Genomic DNA, 25,637 nt, shown 5'->3' on the forward strand with positions numbered 1-25,637 from the left:
AATTTTTTTCAATGAGAAAATTAAGTACATTAGACATAACATTCAGAGTATTAACATGACATTAGGAACTACTTAGAGATTAGAACAACCAAGCCAAAAAAGACACTAGAATCCTTCATACTGTTAAACTACAGGCCGATCTCAAACCTTCCATTTATTTCCAAGATCCTAGAAAAAGATGTAGCTCAGCAGCTAAGCTCATAAGTCTTTCAGTCAGAGTTTAAGCATCATATGAGTACAGAGACAGCACTGATTAAAGTAGTTAATGACCTGTTGTTAAAGGACATCAGACACTGGATGTTGAGAAACTTTCTTTCACTTAATCCTGACAAAACAGAAGTGCTTCTATTATGCCCACAGACAGCTAGGACCTGGCTCTCTACTTTCTTAATGAACCTCAATGGTCTCCCAATCACTTCTTCTTTAACAGTTAAATATCATGGAAAGATTATGGATCCCAGTCTATCATTCAAAGCTCATGTAAATAATATTTCTTGGATTGCTTTTCTCCACTTCCAGAACAATTCAAAGATTAGGAACATACTCTCCTCACATGATGCAGAAAAGCTAGTCCATGCATTTATCACTTCAAGATTGGAATAGTGATTGGCCTTACTATCTGGCTATACCACTAAGTGCCTAAACAAGCTCCAGCTAATTCAAAATGCAGCAGCCAGAATTCTTACCAGAACTAAAAAGTTTGATTACATTACTCTTAGCTACGTTACACTGGGTCCCAGTAAAATAATAATTAATTAATTGATTATAAAATACTTCTAATGACCTACAAAGCACTGAATGGTCCTGCCCCCCAATATCTTAGCAAACTCCTAGTGCATTACGACCCACCACATCTGTTTAGAGCAAAACGTGCATGCTCTTTACTAGTACCAAGAATAAGAAAATCTACCACAGGGGGCAGAGCCTTTTCCTATAAAGCTCCCATACTATGGAATAATCTTCCATAGAATAATGTTCATGACTCAGACACAGACTCAATATTTAAAGCTGGGCTAAAAACTGTACAGTCAGGCATTTTATTAGCTAATCCCATCTTAGGTAAAGTTGTAGATCTGGGGGTCCATGGGCACTGAGAGTTATGGTAAATTGTGGATATCTTGCTGTAATGGCAGATCCCAGGCTCTTGTTTGAAACTCATGTAAATAATACTTCTAGGTCAGCCTTTTCCACCTGAGGAACACTGCGAAGATTAGAAATATACTAGCATTACAGAAAAAAAACTATTCCTTGTTTTAATTATTCCAAATGGGACCCCCTTTTGAGTCTAGGTTCCTCTCAAGGTTTCTTCCACATACTGTGGGTAATTTTTTCTTACCACTTTCACCCTTGGCTAGCTCACTGAGTGCTTGGACTCGGATATTTGTAAAGCTGCTTTGTGAAATCAATTGTTGTAATAAGTGCTATAGAAATATATTTGACTTTGACTTTTACACACACACACAAACAAACACTACTCTACACTGTTTACACAACTTTGGCATTTTGCATCTCATCCTCATTTCTAGGGACTGACATCATTCATTCCACTGTGTTATTTATTTAGTATGACTCTGTCCACATTCTGTACTGCTATTTATTCTGCTAATTTGTACATTAAGTTGTTGCACTATTTAATACTACTGACATTTTATAATTATTATATACTTACAAAATTGTACTTGGACTACATACTTGCACATTTAGTTTACTGTATTTTTTACTGCATTTCTTTTTTTATAGCAATCTGGTAAGGAACCCACAAACGTAATCTTGTTGTACTTGTGCAATAAAAATAAAGATGTTTTTTATTACATAATCAGATATCTTACTCCTAGCTGCCTGTGGCCTAATATGAGCACTTCTAGTTTGCCAGTGATTAAGTAAAATCCTGAAATAAATAAAACACAAATTGTGATTGCAGTGTCCACATATGGAACACAACCTGTAACAATTTGCTTTTATGAGTTTTGGCTCAATTGTTACTAAAATAATTTGGACTATTGTGAATTTTCTTCTATGTAGAATCAGAGTAATCTAGAGGTTGAGGCAGAGTGATGTTTATTGACCTTGATGACTGTCTTCAACACAAGACCAGATCTAGGGCTACCCAGTCCTTTCCATTTCCATAGCTATGCAGTCCTCTTCCAGTTCCATATCTATTCTGCAAATGTGATGTGCTTTTTTATACCTGGTTTCCAGTACTGTGCCACCTCCCTAAGATCAGCATGGGAGAATAGAGAGGTTCCCAGGGAAAGCACAGCACATCTGGTGTTAAATAAAACTTCCCTGGAGTCACACATTGCATGAGGATCACCAAGATAAGAAGGTCGCTCAGGAAAAACACAAAACATCTGGTGTAACTCCATCACATGAGCTGAGCCTATCCTACTCTGAAGTTTCTACAGGAATGGTAAACCAAGAAACCAATCCTCTGCTTTTATTATACAATGACAGAATAGAATATAGAAAGAAAAAGTAAGAATATAGAAATAAAAGAAACAAAATCCAACAAGGTCCAGGCACCAAGATTAACCCCACAGAAAGCCCTTCTTGTTGTGGGATACATTGATGGCATCCTCATTGGCACAAGTCATGGGGACGGGGCCCTCCTCAGTGCCCTCCTGTTTGATGACACATGATGCTTTTGTACCTCTCACAGGGAACTTTCTACTCTCTCATATGCTGTGTGACCTAAGGGAGGTCCACTATTTCTTGTAAACAGGTATAAAGAGGATAGTTCATGAGCCTGAGCCCAGTCAAGAACAGAGGTGGGAGGCAAGTCAGGAGTCAGATAAGAACCAGTCAAAAATGGGACTCTGAGCCAGAGCCCTGTTGAGAGCCAGGGTTGGAGTAGGATTTGAAGCCAGAACCCAGTCAGGAACAGAAGCAGAGGCCAGTCTTGTCAGGAATAGAAAATGGAGCTTGGAACCTGTCAGGAACTGGAGCTGGAGCTGGGACCTGGGACCTGGGACCAAATATGCGAATTGGAGCTAGTACCCAGTCATGAATAGTGACAGGAGTGGAGACAGGGCACAGAGTGAGAGCAGTCTACAGGCACAGAACAGGAGCAAGAGTGGGACCCTGGTCAGGCACAAGCACAGAAACAGATTCTAGGACAGGAACAAAGATTACAGAGAGTGTAGCATCAGCAGCAAAGGCCATGGACATTTATTAAGGGGCAGCAGACCGCTCACTAGTGATTGCCAGAGATATAGGAAGCAACTTTAGGGGAGGTGTTGGTTGGCCAGTGTCCTCCAGTATTTCAGATGGCATTGTAGGATGGAGAACCATTTCTCCATGAGAATCTTCCCACTTTGCCAAGGGAGAAATAGTTTGGCCACATGCTTCTAATGGCTATTCAAGTGGTGCTATGAGGCTTCTACCTTATCCTACTTTGTCTGTTCAATCAAAGTTGCATCTTCTGTTGCAATGGCTACAGGAGGGGTTTCACCTCTTTGATTATTCAGGAAAGCCTGGGCCTAGCATAGGAATAAAAAACTCCCCTGAGGAATGGTTCGCTTTGAAGCAAACAAACCTGCTTTATCGTATCTAGGGCCAGATATGTGTGCTACAGGAAGTTCAGATTCATTGGTGGGAGAAGAAGGGCAAGGGACTGTCACAGAGAGTAGATGAGAACAACTCATCAACTCATCAACCTTTGCACAACACAACCAACATGCTGAGAATATGAACTGAATGAAACAAAATTTAAAAAAAAAACAAAGACCAAGAAAACACTACAAATTTAACATAAAATAACATGAAACATGGAAAAATGTAATTTGAACTGAAAGTGATTAACAACAGATTGTTAAAATTGGCTAAAGGTAAAGGTAAAAAGAAAGTATATATGCAGTAAAGGAGGAAGAGGGGTCATCCATGAATCACAGGTGTTGGGCAAGACAAAATGGTGGAGTAGCATATGGGTATCCATTGGTCTCAGGAGACTATAAGGTAGTTTAGTTAAAGAATACAGGGCTGGGTTCACGCTTCACTGAATATCTTGATATTAGTGTGTGTGTGTGTGTGTGTGTGTGTGTCTGTGTGTGTGTGGCTTATCCCTCATGCCATGTCAGGAGGTTTCTTTACTACTCTCAGCTAGCTCAAAAAGGACCAAAGTGATTTATTTGATGTTTTATAGTTGTTGATGTATTTCTTTTCTGGGGAGAAGTCCACGCTTAAAAAAAGGGGGGGGGGGGGGGTTATGTGCACCTGTGTACCTTTCTTCCCTGTGTTCCAGGTTTTGTCTCTGACTCTCCAGTAATCCCCATCCCGATCCACACCAGGTTTTCCAGTGAGCAGAGGACTACATAAAAGGAAGCGGCAGCACCAGAGGACTTGGCTTAGGACTTGTTGGAGAAGAGACTGTTGTTGATAGTGTTTTTGACATTGTTGCATTTTGATCATGTGTTTGCTTGGCTTTGTGTGTATGACTTTGGATTTGCTCCTTGATATACGGTTTGCTTAATCAGTTGTGTTTTTGTTTTTAGTGTGGTTTTGTTTGTTGTGTTGGCCTGAGTCACTCCTGTCTTTCTTGTCTTTGAACACCAAAGCTTGTAAATACACTTGACCTTTGCTGTCAACTCTATTGGTTCGCATTCCATTATCCATTATTTCCACAGTAGAACAGAATATCACTGCTACACCATCAACATCAGACAGGTGTGTGCAAGGATATTGCCAGTCCACCCAAACCTAGACAGGAGCAGGCAAGGGCAAAGCAGCAAGCCAGCAGGACTCAAACCAGCAACCTCCTGATCACAAGACAAGCACCACAACCACTGAGCCACCGCCACCCCATTATATTTAAACCCTATATTACAGCCACCCAACCTAGACAGGGTCATAACAAAAGCCATATCTATATGAAGCTGTTTTGTGACAATGTCTGTTATAAAAGTTGCAAACCTTTGTTTCCATTCATCTTTTGTTCCTTTTTGTTCTTTTCCTATTGACCTTCTCTTTTCCATTCCCTTATTCTATTTCTCACTCTGTCTCCCTCCCTCTTAATATTATTACAGCAGTGACTGTATCAAAACACAGACTATCTCAGGGTTGACTTTAACCTGTCAACACAGAATGACAGCAGCATACAGACAGAATTTCAGCAAACCACCAAAACCCAATTCCCCATTGCCCATCATGATAGAATACTAACAAGAATCTCTCTGTCACAAAGATACTCAGAAACACAAAAACAGGTAAAAAGAGAAACAGACAGAGTGAAGAGACTGAAAGATCTACTTATGTTAGCCATGCTCTAGGAGACTTTGAAAAGACTATGAAAAGACTTTTAAAATGCTAATGTCTGACAACATCTCAGTGTGTAAATAGAGTTTTTAAGTCAGACTGATTTTGCAAAGACTGGAAATCTTACATGGTCGCTATTTACAAGATTTCAACTAGATTTTTTTTTAGATTATTTCTCATCATGCTCCTATTGGAAATTTACAAGAAGAGAAACTGCTGAGCAATGGAACAGAAAGAGAGCAGATTTTGGCCACAGCTTCTCTTTGTGTTTTTAGTGGTTTGTTCCAAAAAAAACAAACAAAAAAAAGCCTAAAAGAAAAGACAAGAACTTCAGCTTTCAAGGCATCCTCCATGTCTCATCTATTTGCCAGAAGTGTTCCTATACCTGCTGATTCCTGTGTGGTGCTGGAGAGAGATTACTAACAATGTCCACATCACTATTTGCATGAGCCAAGTCATGGTGATATTAAATACTGTTGATTTTATCAGAACATCAAGAGAAGAGAAAGACAGTTATCCTGACCACCTCACACCAAACAATTAAGTTGATGGAAGCGTGCCACAACTCTAGCAAAACTTGTGATTTTCTTCTGAAATTGGAAGCTTGTCTGCAACAGTAATCTGTTTAATCGTTTGGTGTAAGGCCAGCATTAGTAATGAAAACTATTATAGGATCATGCAGATTGTACTAATCAAGCAGACTGTACTAATTAGAGATAATGTGTGAGCTTGTGCTAGTGTGTTTGTCCGTGTGTGAGCCAGAGAGTGCGTGTGCACATTAAACTGAACACCAGGATTTAAGATCTTTTCCCAGGACAAGAGGAGTAAATCTTGCTATGCTACCTTCTCCAATTGGTCAGAGAGATAAACAGCCTGTATTTTCCTTGGCTGGAAAAGCATCAGATGACGGATTAATATCTAGTCAGCGATCTCACTTTTTAGGTATCTAACATTTTAGCGGGAGGAGACTGGAAAAGTCTTCGATTTTGTACAGAGAAGCGAAACGAACGGACTGCGTTGGTCAGAGTTCGTGACGGAGTTTCAAAGGAACTCGAGGTTTTCGCTGTTATTACGCGATATGCCCTTGATGCCTAGGAGCGACGGACGTGAAAGAAGACCGGTTTTTTGGCGATCAGCTCTGCCCTGGTCCTCGTGAGTGAATTGTCATGATTATAAATTCTGGACGGCAATTGTTCTGTCTTTCTCTGTTTTCATCACTGGTCTTAGAAAAAAACCCAGTCTAAATGTGGGGTAATTGTGGCGGCAACATCCCTGTCACAGATCTATAATGAAAAAAGGGACCGGTTGCTTTTTTTTTTTAGAAAGGCGCGATAATTTGCCACTTATTTCACGGTGACTTCTTGGAATTCGAGTTGGAATTCGAGATATTACGTTTCCCACAATAGGAAAAGGTCCCACGTCTGAACCATACTGTGCCAGAGCGAGCTATTTTTAGAAGCCTTGGGCAAATTACAAATTCATTACTTGTAAGAGACTCAGTCTGAACAACAGCACATAATAGCAACTTTTTATGATCCGTGCTGAATTCATTTGGAAACTTCATGGATGCGTGCTCTTAAATGTAATTTATGTCTCCCTCACTTAACGTATTTGCTGAGGCGTTATCTTTCCATAATGTCACAACTAGCTTACAGACACTGCGATCTGGTAAAGCCAAAAGGGTAACTTGCTTGTCGCTGGTTCATTACAGTGGCAAGTTGTAAACGTTGTAAACAACGCGACAAAAATATATAGCATACTGTCAATGTTTTTCTTCGCGCGTGCGCGCTGTGAATTGGGCACGCACTTCATTCCAGATGTTTCTGATGCCTGATGAGAAACAGAGAAACAATGGTAAAAAAAAAAAAAATGTTACTCTTTCCTCGTTCTTGTGTAAGCGTTTTTTAACATGTGTTTGTGTGATCTATCCACATGTTTTACCTAGATTGAACGACCAGTGTTCAATCTTAAATGAAACCGAAGGGCAGGTTATCAGAAGAGCCTTCACTATTAGTGACTGGTACTTCCAGTTTTTAGTACTTAGTATTTTCTATTACATACTGGAATCTCTTTAGTGTATATTTTATGGACTTCATCAATACTGTTCTCTAGCGTATGCACTGAGTGCACTTCATAATTGGTCATTCCCTTGAGTTAACGAATGGGTTGACTCATTTTAGAAACAACAAATATAAGACAAAAGCATGACTGTGAGGTTTCTTTAGATAGAGTGCAGATTTGTGTTAGAAGGTTTTTCAATGATTTTGCTTTGGAGATTTTTTTTTGTAATGACTATTCCCCTTTTACAGAGCACAGAGACATGCTGTAAAGCAGTCTTTATGTGAATGTGTGTATGTGAATGTAAGGGTAAAAGATGAGTCTAAAGACTCTTGCAGTTTTCTCAATGAAGGAGAAATAGAAACTGGGAAGAAAAAAGACCATGACAGTGCCAGGAAATATTAAATATATGTCTCTATCAATCCAAGACAGATATAATTTTTAAAAAACTTTTTTAACAAAGGTCACATATGTTTATAAACACTGAAAGAGATGAATTGCTTTAAATTACATTTCTTTAGCTGGAGCTCCAAACAAACTGAAAATAAAAAAAAAAGGCACCATTTAATTAATATTAGCTTGTAACCTACTCCCTAGAGTATGCTCTACTAGATGACAATATAAATATGAGGGTGGGAACAATGTACCTTCTACAGTCAAAAACCCTAAGTAAAAAAGCCTACAAAAAATAATCAAGAGATATTTTCAAAAGAGCTGTTTACAAGGGACTATTACATAATGCGGGTGTAATTCTGTTTGCAAAAACCACTGCTCATATATGGTGAAGCTACCCTCCTCTGTCATTATCAGTCCTCTTCATTCACAACAGACTCTTTGCACATCTACTTACGTATACAACTTAGTGCTGTTCATGTTCAGTTTCACCATGTGAAAGAGTCCTATCTCTCATCATAGAAGTTGTTGTTCAGCACCAGGTGTTCTTTGTTTAACCACTTTTCCACTTCCCAGGGGTAGTCCACTTGAGTGCCGCTTTAACTATATGGTCCTATATGATCAATTTAACTATATGATCTATCCTGAGAACAAGACCTAACCAACAAAGGCATTGCTGTTTAATTTCCAGCGCCACACTTTTACACAGTAATTTTATTAAATTCTTCATTTTCATTGGTCGTTTGGCCAAAAGATGCTGTTAATCTTCCTAAGATCGCTGTTATGGAAGGTAGAAATCTTCTTCATGTCCCTTTTAACAACTCTCCAGCAGTCAGAACCATAGACAGCAATATAGAAATATCATTAATGTACAGATGTACTTCTACCTAGGCTGTGCCTTTAAATGACATAGAAGCTTGTATGTCTTGTTGAACCCAAGAACCATCCCAGCAGGGGCATTAAACTTCTAGCAGGTTGAACCATGCTCATGTTGCAATTTTCATAACTGGAAAGCCAGTTAATGCACTTTAGATTTTTTCTTAAAACCTACTTGGGTATACCTGCTGCTGTTTAAATCAGGGGACTTATTATTATATTGCCTTATATATAGCAAATATTAACCTGGACAGAATTATCTCTAGGAAATGCAACTCCTTATAGATACCCTGAGAGCATATGAGCATATATCTTCTATTCCAAGGGAGAGGTGTGAAAGGTTAGTCCTCCCATACATTGGAGTTTAGGTGTGGTTGTGGTCAGCTGGAAATAACAACCTGATCAAGAATCTCTGCGCCGTCGGTGAACCTGCACCAAAGGTTGTCCAAAATTGGTGAGACTGAGCTTCACTGAGAGTGTAGAGCTCAGATGGATGGTTCCTTGACTTCGCAGGTGTCAATGTGATAGCATATCCTAGACATAGCTTTGTAGAAGTCTAAAGTTGGCTAATTACTGTTGGCAAACAGGATTAATTCTAAATTTTACCAACGATACAAAAACAAAAATTCGACTACGTTGACAGAGTAGTGGAACGCAAATTAAATGTTATGACAGACTAGCACACTAGATACAAGACAGACATAAAATAAGACATTATTCTAAGTACTTAATTCTTCTTGTGAGAGGTTCCAACTTCAACTTTTTGGACCCAACTTTAACTCAACTTTTACTCCGACTTTTATCACCTTAACTAACTCTTTGCTCCTGTGCTTCAATTATTATAACCCTGACTTGAGGGAGGGGAAGTGAGGATATTATTCCTAGGTTCACTCCTGCGTATTCATGCTTCTTTGTCTTGTCTACAGGTTTGATAGGATGATCAAAAAAATAACAAAAAGAAGAGAAAGAGGGGAATAAAACAACTAGGTAATTTTTTTTTATGAGATATATGTCATTTAAACTATAACAGGTGGGATCAGTTACCCTAATTCATCTGAGCAATGATTAATGTAATTTTACTCCAGGACATCAATTACATTTATGACTGATTCCCATGGGATAAGAAATCTGGGAATTAAATGATTGAAATGACCTACTCGATTTATGCACTGCCATCACCTCCAAAAAAGTAGAGAAATGATAACCAATCTTATAACCCATTTATAGTAATAATGAAATTTTAGTTGGCAAATTATCAGACTACATGTTGTGATGATCCAAGTGCCACAGGGCAAGGAACAGAATGCACAAACCTCTCTTGATGCAGACAGTTTTTTGACACGAAACACAGAAGATAAACAATAGCAGGACTTAGACATGACACATTAGTGCAGCATGAAATAAATGATGAACAACGGCAAGGACATTAACACAAGCATGAAACATACAACTTATACAGAAACCGTGAACGCAATAGTTTCTTTCTCCTGAATGCTGGACTTCCAATTATACAACTGCCATGTTGAGTGTTACAAGCTTTTTCAATCAGTTTTTAGCAATAAACTGCTCTCCTTATATTATGTCTCTGATATAACTGTGCACATTTTCTGGACAAAACATTGATGCCTAGGAAGTGTATAATATGCATAACTTATTAATCTTATATTTGAATTCTGAAGGCCTGTTTAAATCTTACTAATTTATATTTCAGAAAAATAAACCAAATAGTATGTTTTTTATTACATGTTAACATTATGTAAATTAGGCCATTCCAGTATGGGCAGATAATAAATACTTTGTTATCAGCTCTTGATAGCAGTACAACAGTGGTATTGCCAGGTGTGCGAGCCAAAGCATCACATTCATGTTATTCATCACATTCACTGGGCTATGAAAGATCCATTACCATATACTCATGGAGGCCTTCTGTTAGTTGGCTTGTCCTCTGTACTTGATTGTGTCTGGTGTGCACTCTGGTATGTGTGTGGGTGTGTGAGTGTGGTTTTGTTCTGGCTTACACCATGAGCAAATATCAACAAAATCTAAAAAATAAATTACATAAATGACATAGCTTTGGCATAAACCCACACACATACACACACAAAGTGATTTGCTTTTGCAAATGTTTGCCAGAAAACCATATATCTGTCACGACATTGCCCCCTCGTCCCTGTGTGTGAAATTGTGTGTGTATGTATGTGTTCGTTTGCATGACCACACCCTCCTTGTGTATCATACCTGTTCCTTGTTTTACATCATTACTGTGCATGTATATATGGTCCTATTTAGTTTTTGGTGTTTGTCGTTGGTGTTTGTCGGTGTTTGACCCTATGTAAGCCTGTGTGCTTCGCTATTCTTCGTTGTGTTGCGTGTGCCAAATAAAGGTCTCTGTGTTCAACACGGTTCATCTCTGCATCCTGCCAAGCCTTCCACATTACAATACCACTCAGAGAAAGAGATATGGACATAATATCATTAGACATCATTAGACATTTTATTTAATTATTCCTGTTTATTTGTTTATTACTGGCTTATTTGCTTGCATACCTAACTACTTACTTTTAATTTTATTTCTGTTTGATTTAATTTTGATGGTCTTTCTCATAAGTTTTCCAGGAAACAAGATATCACTGTGAGAAAGAGAGAGGTCACGTAATTGAAAACACTTATATCATGTATTTTATGAGTCCTTCTATCTATCTCTTTCCCACTTGCCTACCTTTTACTGACCTATTTACTCATTTACTATGTAGTTATTTTTTATTTGCAGGTAAAATATAAATATGCAAATATTTATATATGCAAAAAACTTATTTTCACAGTCCAGATATAGTGCTGTCTGTAATTGAACATTTAAGTCAAACTAGCGAATTTTGCCATGTACTGTATTGTCAAGAAGAAATTAAAAAAGGTAAAAGTGCTGAATAGGACCTTTAGCCTCTGAGTATTTCTTAGCCAGAATTCGGAGAGGAATTGTGTATACTTTATTCTCCTAGTAATTTGCATTAAATATAATATTGCCAATATAGTATTAGCATTATATAATATATTGGAATTACATTTCACAAGTTCCAATTTTTATAACTAATTTATACATGGAACACAAGAAATAAATTTTTACTTCTCTCTCTCTCTCTCTCTCTCTGTTTATATCTTACTCTTCTTATTAATTTGTATTTCCACATCCTGTATATATACACATCACTGTTACTAATTTGTGTGTGGATGTGTGTTGGTGTGTGGATGTAATGTTTTGCAGTCACCTGCAGTTTATGTGGCAGGTTCTAATGGTGCTGACCATCCTGTGTGTGGTCCTTCAGTTACTGAGCGCTGCTCGCCAATCCAGGTGGGTCTATGCTTAAAGATGGGCTTCCATAATCCAAAGGACAACAGGGATCATTTTTCTGATAAAAGCCATTCTTTTCTACTGGAGGCAGGCCAGTAACACAGATTGTGCTTGTCAAAGTACACTGATGACAGCAAGACAAATATATTTTAAAAATGTACAAAGAGAGATAACATTGGATTATCTAATGACCTTGACAAAATGGTTAACGTTTTACCCTAACAAAATATGACACTAATGAAAATTATTTACAAAATTGAATCAAATGTAAAGACAACCTTGATAGAAATACAACACCACACACTTTATTCCAAAGTTTACAGTAATCACAGTAACAGCTCACAATCACACACATTGCAAAGCACTCATAAATATATACTGTATATCAGCAGTGCATAAACTTGGGAGCATGACCCCTCAGGGGTTTCAAGATGATTGGATGAGAAACTTTATATTTTAAGTTTTATATTTTTAAACTTTATATTTTAAGATATTTTATGAGAAAATGTGTATATTTAATATTTATTTATTTTTAAATTATTCAGTATCCTAGAGCTGCACAACTGACTGTTTCCACACTGTTCCTCTTAAATAAATGAATGGGCCAGGTGCTCTGTCTAAGCAAATACATATCTTCCCCTCATATTAAAGAAAAAAAAAACTGAATGCTAATTTTCTGGCCAGCTATGGTGAAAAGATGGACTAGTGGCCAGTGAATCATTTAAAAAAGCCTTCTACTAGTCTACTTATCCTACATGAGCCCTACATAAAACCAGAGAGAATAAGAAAGAGCCTTACACTAAGAAAGAATATACATATGGAGACCAAAATTAGCAGACCATCCAGTGTGTGCTTTGTTGTGATATTTTAGCAACTGAGAGATTAAAACCAGTCAAAATGAAAAGTAATCTTTAAATTAAACATGTCCGGGGCTTTCAGATATGTTTACAGTTACAGTTGCGCCTTATTGGATCTTACTTTCTGCTCACTGTTTTATGCAGTAGGTAACACTTGAGGGGAAGTTAGTCATGACAGCATACTGTCCGTTAGTGGTTTGGGAAAGACGGGGATTACAAAGGTTGTTTTTTGGCGGGGGGGGGGGGGGGTCAAAAGGATTAACTGCTGCTGGAAATAGATATATTAGTTATTATTGTATTTTTTGTTTATTGTTGTTTCTCAAGCAATTTTACAGTGCACCTAAATAAAAATAAAACTGCTCATATGTTCATATCATTTGGCAAAACAACACGTCATCTTTGATTATTAAAAGTTGCTATGTAGCTCTGGAAATATTGTCCACCAAAGCATCTATATATCAGATAACTGTGAATTTGGAAGAGGAATGTATCGCTGTCGGCCCGAGTGCCGCAGGGCGTGGGACAGGATGCACAGACTCTCTCGACGGTGTAGGATTTTTATTAACATAAAACACAGACGAAAAAGGTGGAACTCACATACGTCTACCGTGAACATGACAATACAATTAACATTAAATGAAGAACGTATACACATTAATGGGAACTACACAAACCAACGTTATGGCTACAGCGGATCTCACAAAGATCGACATTAACACTTTGGTAGCAACAATGACCAACAACGGTGCACACACTGACAGGGGTTTAAATAGACATACAAACTTACAACAGTAAACCCTGTGCAAGTGTGTGCAGTCCTGGAGGGCGTGGTTACAAACACGTGAATCTCTCTGCACGCAGCGGGCCGTACCACGTGACTCGTGCATTCCGTGATAGTACCCCCTCCCAAGGGGCATGGCTCCCGAAGCGTTCTATGCCCGGCCACAAATTCTAGGCCGCCATGCGCACACACACAGACACCGCACGGCAATGCCTGGTTCCCACCTAACACAAGGCGGGCTAGGAACCGCCTACCAGGGAGTGTGCACGGCAGCCTGGGATTCACATACACACCAGCACAGGGTTTACTGTTGTATGGATAGCACACACCAGTGCTGGGTTCAATGTTAAATGTTTGTCTGTCTATGTAAACCCCTGTCAGTATGTGCACCGTTATTGGTCATTGTTGTTACCTAAGTGTTAATGTCGGTTTTTGTGAGATCTGAGGTAAGCCCCTACCCTTTGCCATTTTTCCATTTGTAGCCGTAACGTTGGTTAATGTGCATACGTTCTTCGTTTACTGTTAATCGTATTGTGATGTTCACGGTAGACATTATATGTGAGTGCCACCTTTGTCATCTGTGTTTAATGTTAATAAACATCCTACACTGTCGAGAGAGTCTGTAGATCCTGCCCCACGCCCTGCGGCACTCGGGCCGACAGCGTTACAAAGAAACATCATTCTGTATTGTGTTGTACAGTTCTGTGCCTCAGCCTTATGTTTTAGTTTCTGATACAAAGACCCTTCATTGGCTATCATAGCTTATTATAGCAAAATAATTTTTGAAAACACTCTTCACTTCTGTCAGATGGAAATCTAAGAATGTCCACTGTTACAGTGTATTTCAGAACCCTTTTATCTAATCATAATACAGTAGATCCAGTAAACTGGATCAAGTAAAATTTCTAATTGGGGACAGTCTGGTGGTTGAATCTTACTGGTTTACTATTAACCCAGAAATTCAATTGACTTTCTTATATTTGCTCACATTTTTCTCTCTTCTGTCTTGCTTTCTTCACTTCTGTCTCTCTGTGTTCCTTTTCTGTATCATTCTCTTTCTTTCTCTACCTCTTTCACTTTCTGCCTCCCTATCTCTCTTTACTCCTCTACCCCTCTCAGGTTATTCAGTCCAACTGATGAACAGTTGATCAGGCCCCTTTCTGTCAAACAGCAAAATGGGGAAGCCCTTCGACCTGTCACTGTAGCCCTTGACCCAGATCAAATAGACTACCTTTTCTTCCAATGGAAAAATGGCAAAGAGGAGGGGCTTACCTCAGATAAGAAATGGGGACAAGCCATGGAGCCTATAAACAACAATCTGGATGGAACACCGACTGGTCACCTCCCCAACACAATTAACAGGATCATGGCACCAAATGAGTATCACCTAGCAACTAAGGCACCTCTACCTAGAGACCTTAAGGAAATGGACCCTAAGCAATCAACAACCCTAAACCAAAAATATGAAAACATTCCAAGTACACCAATATATGATCCTCCAAAGGAACTTCACAAAACAGAACGGTTGAGTCCTCATGTTGAGTCCTTGCACTTGTACAGACAACCCTTTCATTTACTGAATCACAACAAAAGTGATTCATGTCACCCGCAAAACCACATTGTCTTCCTAAAGACCCACAAGACTGCCAGCAGCACTATCCTCAACATCCTATTTCGCTACGGGGACAGTCGAAACCTGACGTTTGCCCTTCCGGCGAACATGTACAGCCAGCTGTACTATCCCAATTTCTTCTTGCCTTACTTTGTGGAGGGTGTGAATCCCCGCAGGGTGACCGAGTTTCACATCATGTGCAATCATATGCGCTTCAAAGGGCTTGAGGTTGGTGTATCATGTTTGAATAATGTAATGTTCAGCAGAAAGAAGGCCTAACAGAAATTTTATCTTTTTATAAAAGAAAGTTTATTACTGCCATATCAACAACTAGCAATAAAAATAGAAATGTAATTAATGCAATTTTTATTAGAATTAAAATGCTTTGTAGTGACAAACAACAAATCTAAACTTTAGAACTACATGGAATAAATTGTATGATACAAGCATCTACTTTTTCTAATATAAATTGGTTCCTTTACCTACAAATTCAGAAGCAATTAGCAATTTTGTCACTGCAATGTTGAAATACTATATCTATCTATCTATCTATCTATCTATCTATCTATCTATCTATCTATCTATCTATCTATCTATCTATCTATCTATCTATCTATCTATCTATCTATCTATCTATCTATCTATCTATTTTTGTGTGTGTGAATGTATATATAAAGAGTGTAGGTGTGTGTGTTGTGTTGATGTTTTCTTCTTTCAATGCTGTCCACCCAGGTAAGGAAGGTGATGCCTGTGGACACATTTTATTTCTCCATCCTGCGGAATCCTTTATCTATGATGGAATCCCTCTTTACATATTACAAAAGCACTCAGGCATTCCACAGTTTCAAGACCCTCCAGGATTTCCTTCTTGATGGTGGCCAGTCCTACAATGCCTCTTTCCCCAGTAACCACTATGCACGCAACATTTTGACCTTTGACTTTGGCCTGGACAACTCAGCTCCGGTGAACAAGTCAGAGCTGGTCAAATTCAGCACCTCCCTTATTGCTACCGTGGAGAGTAATTTTCACCTGATCCTAATCTCTGAATACTTTGATGAGTCAATGGTTCTGCTCAAACATGCCCTTTGCTGGACACTGGAGGACGTTGTGTCATTCCGACTGAACAGTCGCAGTGAAAAGTCTCGGAGTAAGCTGACCCCAGAGGTGGCTGAGAAAGTGAAACAGTGGAGCTCGCTAGACTGGCACTTGTACCAGCATTTCAACAGATCTTTTTGGCAACGCATAGACACAGTACTGGGACACGCTAAGCTCAGAGAGGAGGTCAAGCTTTTAAGGGCAAGGAGGGCAGAGCTTGAGAAAATATGCCTTTTAGGGGGCGGTGCTGTCGATCCTGAGCAAGTGCACGATTCATCAGTAAAACCTTTTCAATATGGTACAGCAGTTATACAGGGCTACAATATTCGTCCAGGGCTAAACAATGACACACATCATCTCTGTCAGAGGATGATTACTCCTGAGCTGCAATATACCAGAGCCATGTACACTAAGCAGTTTCCTGATCTTGCTGCTAAACATAAAGCCAAAATAGCTGCCACTAGATACTCAAGATCAACTACAAGAAACAGCACTAGCACAAACAGTGCCTTGAAACGTGACTTAAACATAAAAAACAAGACAGGTGCTGATGAAAATATTGCTTTACAAATTAAAGCAAATTTGCATGTCAGACGTACAGGTGCATAATGCTAATTAATATATGTTAGCAAAGGTATTGCTAGCACTGCTGGCACAGCACAAGACAACTCCAGTAAAACAACGCCATGTAAACACAGAAGAAGCAACACAAAATTCATATTCAGGTTGCACTTGAATCAATCCACTGCATGTTAAACATGTCTTAGCTACATGCAGTTTGAATACCTATTCTACTAAAGCTGAAAGAAAATGGAAGCGCATTTAAACATGGAAGCACTGAGATACTGGGAGCGACCAATGTGACCAGACAGAGTAGTGCATAGCACAAGCCATTTTCCTAACACTCAACAAACATTCCAACAATTTTTTTCCTTGAGAACCCAAGTATTCCTGCATATACTTGTTATGTTAATATGAAGTTTATCCCTGCTCCTGAAAAAAGGACTTTCAGTTGAACACCTGTATGCATCTCAAATACTACACAGGTAAAGCGCAGATAAATTAAGGAAGAAGAGCAGGCTAACAACTTATCAGGGATCTTTTTAAATATAAAAATCAACCATGCCCTTTGCATTGATTTGTTTTTCAAGTTTCTGCTGTACTTGGGGTAGAAAGTTGGCTGGTGCATGCATATTTTAGGGGTGTAAATTTGAATCTGTTATGTAAGAGTCTAGGATTTTTGGAATTGGTCCATTTTATGACCCTGTTTTGAATATGCACATTTACATCTGAAGGAGGTGACAACAGTGTTTAAGGTTCATGGTGATAGTTCCATGTACCAAACTCCTTAATCAAGGTACCACCTTTAAAAAACATAGACACAATAAGAGCCAAGATCAGCATTTCTACAGAGTTATTAGAGACATGTGACTTGTGAGTAAGGCTGATTTGTGGAATTCAATGAAGATTTAATATTAAATAAAAATGCTTTGTAATAAATACAAAATCTTCTGAAGACAGATATATCCTCTTCAATTTTTTTTTAACCTTTTAAAGAGTGATAGCCTTTCATGTATAAAACCAAAGTTAAACCTTGTTACAATTGTTCAAATGATTTAAGGCTTTATTTTACATTCTGTTGAAAAACAAAATAATGTCTTTAAACCTTAGGAATAATGGTGTGTAATATCTGTTTGTTGGTTTGCTTTACTAAAAGCAGCCCCCCTTTGTGGCATCTTATATTGGAATAAAGACTTCAATATTAGTCCAGTAATTGTCACAGGATGCTTCCCCCCACACACAAGTCAAGTGGTATGGTCGGCCACAAGCCACCACGCCCTTTGTAAGTGCACGCACCTGTACGGATGTTTAATGTCTTGTGTCTTTTGTCTATTTAAATCTCTGATAGTGTGTGTACTGTGTTGGTCATTGTGAGTCTGCAGTTGTATGTAAATACTTGTGTGTAGTCTGTGTTTAGTTAAATGTATACGTAATGTCTGACGTTAATGTTGTGTGTGAGTGCCACCGTTATTAATGTGTGATGTCAGTAAATGTCTCACAATATCGAGGGAGTCTGTGCATCCTGCTCCACACCCTTTGGCACTCGGGCCAGCAGATTTGTTACAGTAATGGCCTGCAGATGTACTTCCAATGGAAAATTACCACCTCAAATTCCATCTACCAAATTCGAAATTCCACCCAATGCAAGATTTGGACTTTGGGAGAATAACACCTTAGGTGCCCAAACCATAAATTAGGCTGGCCTTTTAGCAGGCAGAACTGATATCCCCAGAAACCATTAAATGTACAGATTCCTTTTTAAATGTATTTAAAACTGTCCTTTAACTTGGTGGTGTGTGTGTGTGTGTGTGTGTGTGTGTGTGTGTGTGTATATATATATATATACTTTCCTTCATCTTGTTTTGGCTTATGGCATCCCTCAGCAGCCAGTGTTTCTGTAATGCGGGAGGTATGGCAGGATTCAGAGATGAGCCGTGACGAAGCAAATGTTTATTAAACACAACAAAATTAAACTAAAACATGAGGAATTAAACTAAACGTGAACAACACAAAACAATGCAAGCGATAAACAGATAAGAACATGCTAAGGCAGCTAAAATGCAGTATACACTGATTAATCCCTGACAAGACATGACTAACGTACAAAGACTTAGACATGTTAATGATGACTCTAACGAAGGACACGTTACCGACTGACAAGGCAGGGGCATGGCCATGTAGACACACAGACACACACAAATGCAAGTGTTAGGTTTTAAATTGCAAATGTGATCATTGCACCAAGGTACTAATTTTTTGTCTCTAATTTTTTTTATACTTAAGTGGAGCATTGAGTGTGCAGCGAAATCCTGATTCTAAGCATTCAGTAATGTGATCAAATTCCATGGGGTTTGAGGATATCACAGGTTACTATATTGTGGCTCATATGTAGTTCAAATGAAATGAGAGAAGGGTCTGAGATGGCATCAGTGTATTGCGGTCTGCCCGAGTGCCGATGGGTGCCAATGGGTCACAAAAACATCGACAACAACAGTGGCACTCACATATAACATCTACGGAGAACATAATTAAACATTTAACACTAAACAATGAACACGTACACATCAATGAGTGACAAACATAAACCCACATTACTGCTACAGCGATGCACATAGAGATTGAGGTAAACACAAAATAGTGACAATGACCAACACAGGGCACACACTGGCAGGGGTTTAAATAGACCAACAAACATTTAACATTGAATCCAGCACAGGTGTGTGCTATCCTAGGTGGGCGTGGTTACAATAACAACTGTGAGTCCCCTTGTATGCGTTGGGCCCGTGCCAGGTGACTCGTGGGAGGAGGAGCGTTCAGTGACAATCAGACTGGGGTAATATGACTATGTTCTCTATATCTACACCATATGTCAGTACTAAATCAAGCATGTGTCCACCAGAGTGTGTGGGTTCGCTTATGCATTGGCTGAAACCAATTGATTTTAATATAGAACTAAAGGCCAATCTCAGAGGGCTTTGGGCACTATCAACATGAATGTTGGAATCACTAACAATAATAGCTCTACTATTTCTACTACAGTCACTAGATTAGAGCGGAAATCTGCAAAATCATTAATAAATCCTGATAGGGTCCTAGTAACCTGTAGATACCAATTAGTGGAAGAAGCTGGGTGGGCTTATCGCAGGCTACATTGTTTATTGTTTAACTCAAAATCATAACCAGGTTTCTGGTTTACACCTAATCTGTCAGTATAAATAACTGCAATGCCATGTCCACAGCCAGTTAGATGAGGGCAGTGTGCATAGATGTAGCCAGAAGGACATGCTTCATTTAAAGCAAGGTACTCATTTGGTTTGATCCAAGTTTTTGTTAGACAGAGTACATAAAATTTATGATCTGTGATGATTTCTCATTTATCATGAGAGCTTTAGATGTTGGAGCTTTAGATCAAAGGTCCTGGCAGTGGTCAGTGAATAAATTAATTTAATACTAATTAAGTTATTAAGACTTGTTTTTCTTGGTTTTCCAAGTCAGAGAAACATCTGCAAATTCCAAGTCAGAGAAATCTGCAAATTCACATCATACACTGCATATGTAATTTAATGCAATCTAGTTAACAGCAATAAATGTGATTTCTGCTTGCGAACGAATCAATTACTGTCTTCCAGGAAAGCAAAGAAATGGATGTAGACCTTTGCTTCAGTGCGTCAAGTCGAAGTGGAAGAGTGAAACTTATATGAGTTACTCAATGGATGATAACCCCCAGCATTGCATTCAGCCCAGCCTAGTGTGCTCCAAGCATCATTTCACCTCCATCTAGCTCTCCAGATTGACTGTTTTCTGTAGTTCTGCTTAGCTCATGGAACAGGCACAGTGTCAATATGGTGAACATTTGGTGACGTCTCATTAGTGATTAGCAGATGGTTGGTTTAGCCTCTTTGTCTGCTGCCTTGGCTCCACTCTGGATTGTTTTAGATTAACCAAGTCTGTAATAAGACTGTGACTTATGCTACTCCCTAGTAGGATGGATACCATCCCGCCCTAAAAGGCCAGGCTTGGGAGGGGTGTGGTACTCTCATGGGCGAGCCAAAGCTCCGATATTTTGCCATAACCTCACCAATTCACCTTGCTGTGAAGGCTGCAGTGCCAGAGTTGAGGGCTCATTAACTTGACCTAAGGCATCCAGAGTTTGTACATCTAATTCCTCAATATCTCTAACACTTTCTATCTCTAACACTTTTCTGGATACACACCTCTAGTGCTAGGACCTTCTCCATCACACTAGCAATTAATCTACACTTCTCACAGAGAAAACTATTGCTAACAATGGACAAAAAATAGCTAAACCTGAAGAAGAACAGAAGCAGCCATGATAGAAAAAATAAAAATTTTTAACATTACTTTTTAACTTTTTTAAACTTCTTTGGATTTAGTTTTTCAGGATAGAGTAGTGCCCGATGTCTAGTGGAGGTTGTCGATTTCCAGGTTGAATGTAGATAAGTCTAAGAAAAAATGAATAAACAGGGTTAGTATGCCTAAGCAGTGGTGTTCACTTGAAACAGTTTCAAAATCAGGAAGTAGCATCACAGGAAGGATGTATCAGTTTCCATTTTAAATTTGCTATTAAATCACTTGCCTCACCAACTGTTACTCACATGAAGCTTGGCGCTGTCTTCAGCTTATACACATGGGGTTTTGCGCAATTAGTCCCTCCCAGCTTCCGTGTTCCGTGCTTTCCTGTCTTGTATATTTTAGTTCCATGGCATAGTTTCCTTTTTTCCGCCCCTCATTTGATTTTCCACACCTGTCCCTCATTTAGTTCAGGTATTTAGACCCTGTCTTGATCCCTGTGTCTTTTGCTCATTGCATTTGTGTTTACTTCATTGCGTTTATATGTTTATATGAATGGTTGTGTTTATTTGAATCTGTGCGTTTATGTGAATGTTTTTGAAAATTCGTCTCTGTACCTGTAAGTTTGCATTCCGTGCATCCTAGCCTACATGTTTCTTAGCCCCTGATTTTTTCCTAGTCTTTGTCATAGCCTGCTTCCCTTGTTTGCACTCATGTACTTTTGCTTTGTGTTTCCTAGCTTTCATTTATCCTAGCCCTTGTCTTGTTTATCATGTATCCCTGTGATCTCTATGTTGGCTCTATGACCTTGGACTACTACAACGACTCTGATTTTGGATTTGCCCATAATAAATGTCGCTTTTCTCTGCACATGCATCCACCTCCTTACCACTCACTGTAACAGGTTTATTATTGAGTATGACATCTGCACTTCCATTTGAGCCCACAGGTAAAATCCATGTCTTTCAAATGTTTCACGGTATGTGACATTTACGGTATTTGGCAGACACTCTTATTCAGAGTGGCTTGCAAAATTGCTTTGCTGTCTCGGTATTGTCCCCTCCTCCTAGACGTCTCACTGTGTGTGTGTGTGTGTGTGTGTGTGTGTGTGTGTGTGTGTGTGTTCATTGTATGGCCATGCCTTCCCTGTGTATCACACCTGTTCCTCGTTTTATGTCATTACCATGCATGTATATTTGGTCATTGATGTTTGTCAGCATTTAACCTTATGTCAGCCTGTGAGCTGTTGTCTTTGTTGTGTGTGAATCAACCTATCACTGTGTTTAACATGGTTTGTTCCTGCATCCTGCTTAGCCTCCTGCTTTACAGAAACACTGACCACCAATGGACGCCAGGAATGAAGAAGAAGAAAAATAAGGGGAAGAAAAAGCATAACTGCTACTTCCCAGCCTTTGCAGGGAGACCCTCCATACTCTAGGGCACACTCTCTACTGTCACAACGGGGGAGACAGCCCCTGGACGATTTTGGAGGGCCCTGAGTGGGTTTCACTTTTGTTTACTGAATAGGCATAGATAGGAAAAACATGCACAACAATCATTGACTGACTGTAAAAATGACCAGGAGTATCCAGTTCATTAGCACTATAATAACAATCATAACAATACAACCAAGCAACAAATGATTTGTGACGATAAAAGTAACTAATTAGGCCAATAATGAAAAGAGAAAAGAAACAAAAAGGGAAAAGAAAGCAGCCTATGAGGATGACCAACTGGGTAATCTACTTTTCAACCAATACAGGAAACATTAATTAAGTTCTTTTTTTTTTATCAAACCGCAGGGATGGCACTGAAAAAGAGTGTCCTTCCTCAGCATTGCTGGTTCGACAGTGCACATGCGATGAAGGTCAATGATGGTCAAAAGACCAGGATTCTTGGAATGAGGGATTGGCTATTTGGAGCTGGCTCAGACAGAGAGTCATATGCCTTCACAGGCAGGCCTTTCCAAAGCAAGAGTTTGGATTCAGACACAGTCTCAATATTTAAGTCTAGGCTGAAAACCTATCTGTGCTTATCAGGCATTTTATTAACTACTTTCATTCTTAAGTAAAGGTATAGATCTGGGGGTCCATGGATATTGAGAGTTATGGTAAACTGGGATATTATGATGCTTACACTTCACCTCTCTTTTGTCACTCAAGTTTGTTGACTGAGAACGGTGGAGTGCTGATGTTCCAGGGTATCATGCCTGTTTCCTTCTGGTGCTTTCCTTTTAGCTAGCTCTGCTGGATTCCATTATTGCACATTATAGTTCCCTAATTTACACACTCTCATACTTGGACATGCCTAATAATCTATTCTCTCCTTCTGCCGAGGTACACCTACCCCTAATGTCATGATGTTACTGAGCCTCATCCCTTCTCAGCTGCCATGAGGAAGAAACCTTGAGAGGAACCAAGACCCAAAGGGGGGGGCCCATCCTCCTCTGACAAGGTGGTTATTATTGTATCCCAAGTGGTTACTAGTGTGTTACTAAGTAGTTTTAATGGAATCCAAATTTGGTTAAGGTTTTACCAAGTGGTTGATATAGTCTTGCTAGGCAGTTGCTATGGTTTCTAAGGTGTAGAAATAATAGTAATACATTCATATCAGGTGATGTCTTTATATGTGTATTTTTAACTTATTAAAAATATCATTATATTACCATAGATATACTACCTGTCGTTTAATTAGGTTTATCCTGATATTTTTATGAATATACAGGTGCATCTCAATAAATTAGAATATCATCGAAAAGTTAATTTATGTCAGTAATTCAATTCAAAAAGTGAAACTTGTATATTATATAGATTCATTACACACAGAGTGATCTATTTCAAGCGTTTATTTCTTTTAATGTTGATGATTATGGCCTACAGCCAATGAAAACCCAAAAGTCAGTATCTCAGAAAATTGTAATATTATATAAGACCAATTTAAAAAATGATTTTTAATATATAAATGTTGGCCTACTGAAAAGTATGAACAGTATATGCACTCAATACTTGGTCAGGGCTCCTTTTGCATGAATTACTGTATCAATGCACCATGGCATGGAAGCGATCAGTCTGTGGCACTGTTGAGGTCTTATGGAAGCCCAGGTTGCTTTGATAGTGGCCTTTAGCTCGTCTGCATTGTTGGGTCTGGTGTCTCTCATCTTTCTCTTAGGTCAGGTGAGTTTGCTGACCAATCAAACACAGTGATACTGTGGTTATTAAACCAGGTATTGGTACTTTTGGCAGTGTGGGCAGGTGCCAAATCCTGCTGGAAAATGAAACCTGCATCTCCATAAAGCTTGTATGCAGAGGGAAGCATGAAGTGCTCTAAAATGTCCTGGTAGACGGCTGCGCTGACTTTGGACTTGATATAACACAGTGGACCAACACCAGCAGATGACATGGCTCCCCAAACCATCACTGATTGTAGAAACTTCTCACTAGACCTCAAGCAGCTTGGATTGTGTGCCTCTCCACTCTTCCTCCAGACTCTGGGACCTTGATTTCCAAATGAAATGCAACCTTTTGTACTACTCAACTACAGTCCAGTCCTTTTTCTCATTGGCCCAGGTAAGACATTTCTGACATTGTCTCTGGGTCATGAGTGGCTTGACACAAGGAATGCAACAGTTGTAGGCCATGTCCTGGATGCGTCTGTGTGTTGTGGCTCTTGAAGCACTGACTCCAGCAGCAGTCCCCTCCTTATGAATCTACCCCATATTCTTGAATCGCCTTTTCTTGACAATCCTTTCAAGGCTGTGGTTATCCCTGTTGCTTGTACACTTTTTTCTACCACACTTTTTCCTTCCACTCAACTTTCCATTCATATGCTTAGATACAGAACTCTATGAACAGCCAGCTTCTTTAGCAATGAACTTTTGTGGCTTACCCTCCTTGTGGAGGGTTTTAATATCTGCCTTCTGGACAACTGTCAAGTCAGCAGTCTTCCCCATGATTGTGTAGCCTACTGAACCAGACTGAGGGACCATTTAAAGGCTTAGGAAACCTTTTCAGGTGTTTTGTGTTGATTAGCTGATTAGAGTGTGACACCATGAGTCTACAATATTGAAGTTTTTCACCATATTCTAATTTTCTGAGATACTGAAAATATACATCATATACAACATCATAAACAAATTTTAGCTACAACACTCATATCAGATGGAGTATACACTGTCACTCATCACTACAGACATTATTACATTGTTATCAAATTCCTCACATATTGACTTTATTTACACAACTCACTTCTATAAATAATTGACAACTAGATTAAACCATAACTGAATATGTTATAAATAATTAAACCATTTTATTTATTATCAATAGGCTAATAACCTGTTTGATCTACACCATAATTATTATTGTTATTATTTATAATGTATTTGAAAGAGGTGCTAAATTATACACACAGAATTATTGATATTAATCTTATTTATGGTGACTGAAATTGCTTTGATTCTCTATGGATACCATTAACACACCATTACAACTCTGCAGC

General features: G+C 38.9%; 1 protein-coding gene across 1 annotated transcript; it reads left to right on the plus strand.

Annotated features, from left to right (window-relative positions):
• The first annotated feature begins 6,218 nt into the window (after positions 1-6,218).
• Positions 6,219-18,011, plus strand: gal3st2 (galactose-3-O-sulfotransferase 2). Its single transcript, XM_027022930.2, has 4 exons — positions 6,219-6,402; positions 11,837-11,923; positions 14,681-15,401; positions 15,906-18,011. Exons 1-4 carry the CDS (start codon positions 6,329-6,331, stop codon positions 16,875-16,877), a joined length of 1,854 nt encoding a protein of 617 aa, XP_026878731.2. The 5' UTR covers positions 6,219-6,328; the 3' UTR covers positions 16,878-18,011.
• The last annotated feature ends 7,626 nt before the right edge of the window (positions 18,012-25,637 follow it).

Source organism: Electrophorus electricus, chromosome 15, assembly GCF_013358815.1.
Source record: "Electrophorus electricus isolate fEleEle1 chromosome 15, fEleEle1.pri, whole genome shotgun sequence".
NCBI lineage: Eukaryota > Metazoa > Chordata > Actinopteri > Gymnotiformes > Gymnotidae > Electrophorus > Electrophorus electricus.

What these genes read in the sequence shown, in the direction of transcription:
- gal3st2 (XM_027022930.2), top strand. Translation starts at nt 6,329, where the DNA reads ATGCCCTTGATGCCTAGGAGCGACGGACGTGAAAGAAGACCGGTTTTT. An exon ending in AGCGCTGCTCGCCAATCCAG is followed by an intron (nt 11,924 to 14,680) that starts GTGGGTCTATGC and finishes TACCCCTCTCAG; the next exon opens with GTTATTCAGTCCAACTGATG. An exon ending in TGCGCTTCAAAGGGCTTGAG is followed by an intron (nt 15,402 to 15,905) that starts GTTGGTGTATCA and finishes CTGTCCACCCAG; the next exon opens with GTAAGGAAGGTGATGCCTGT.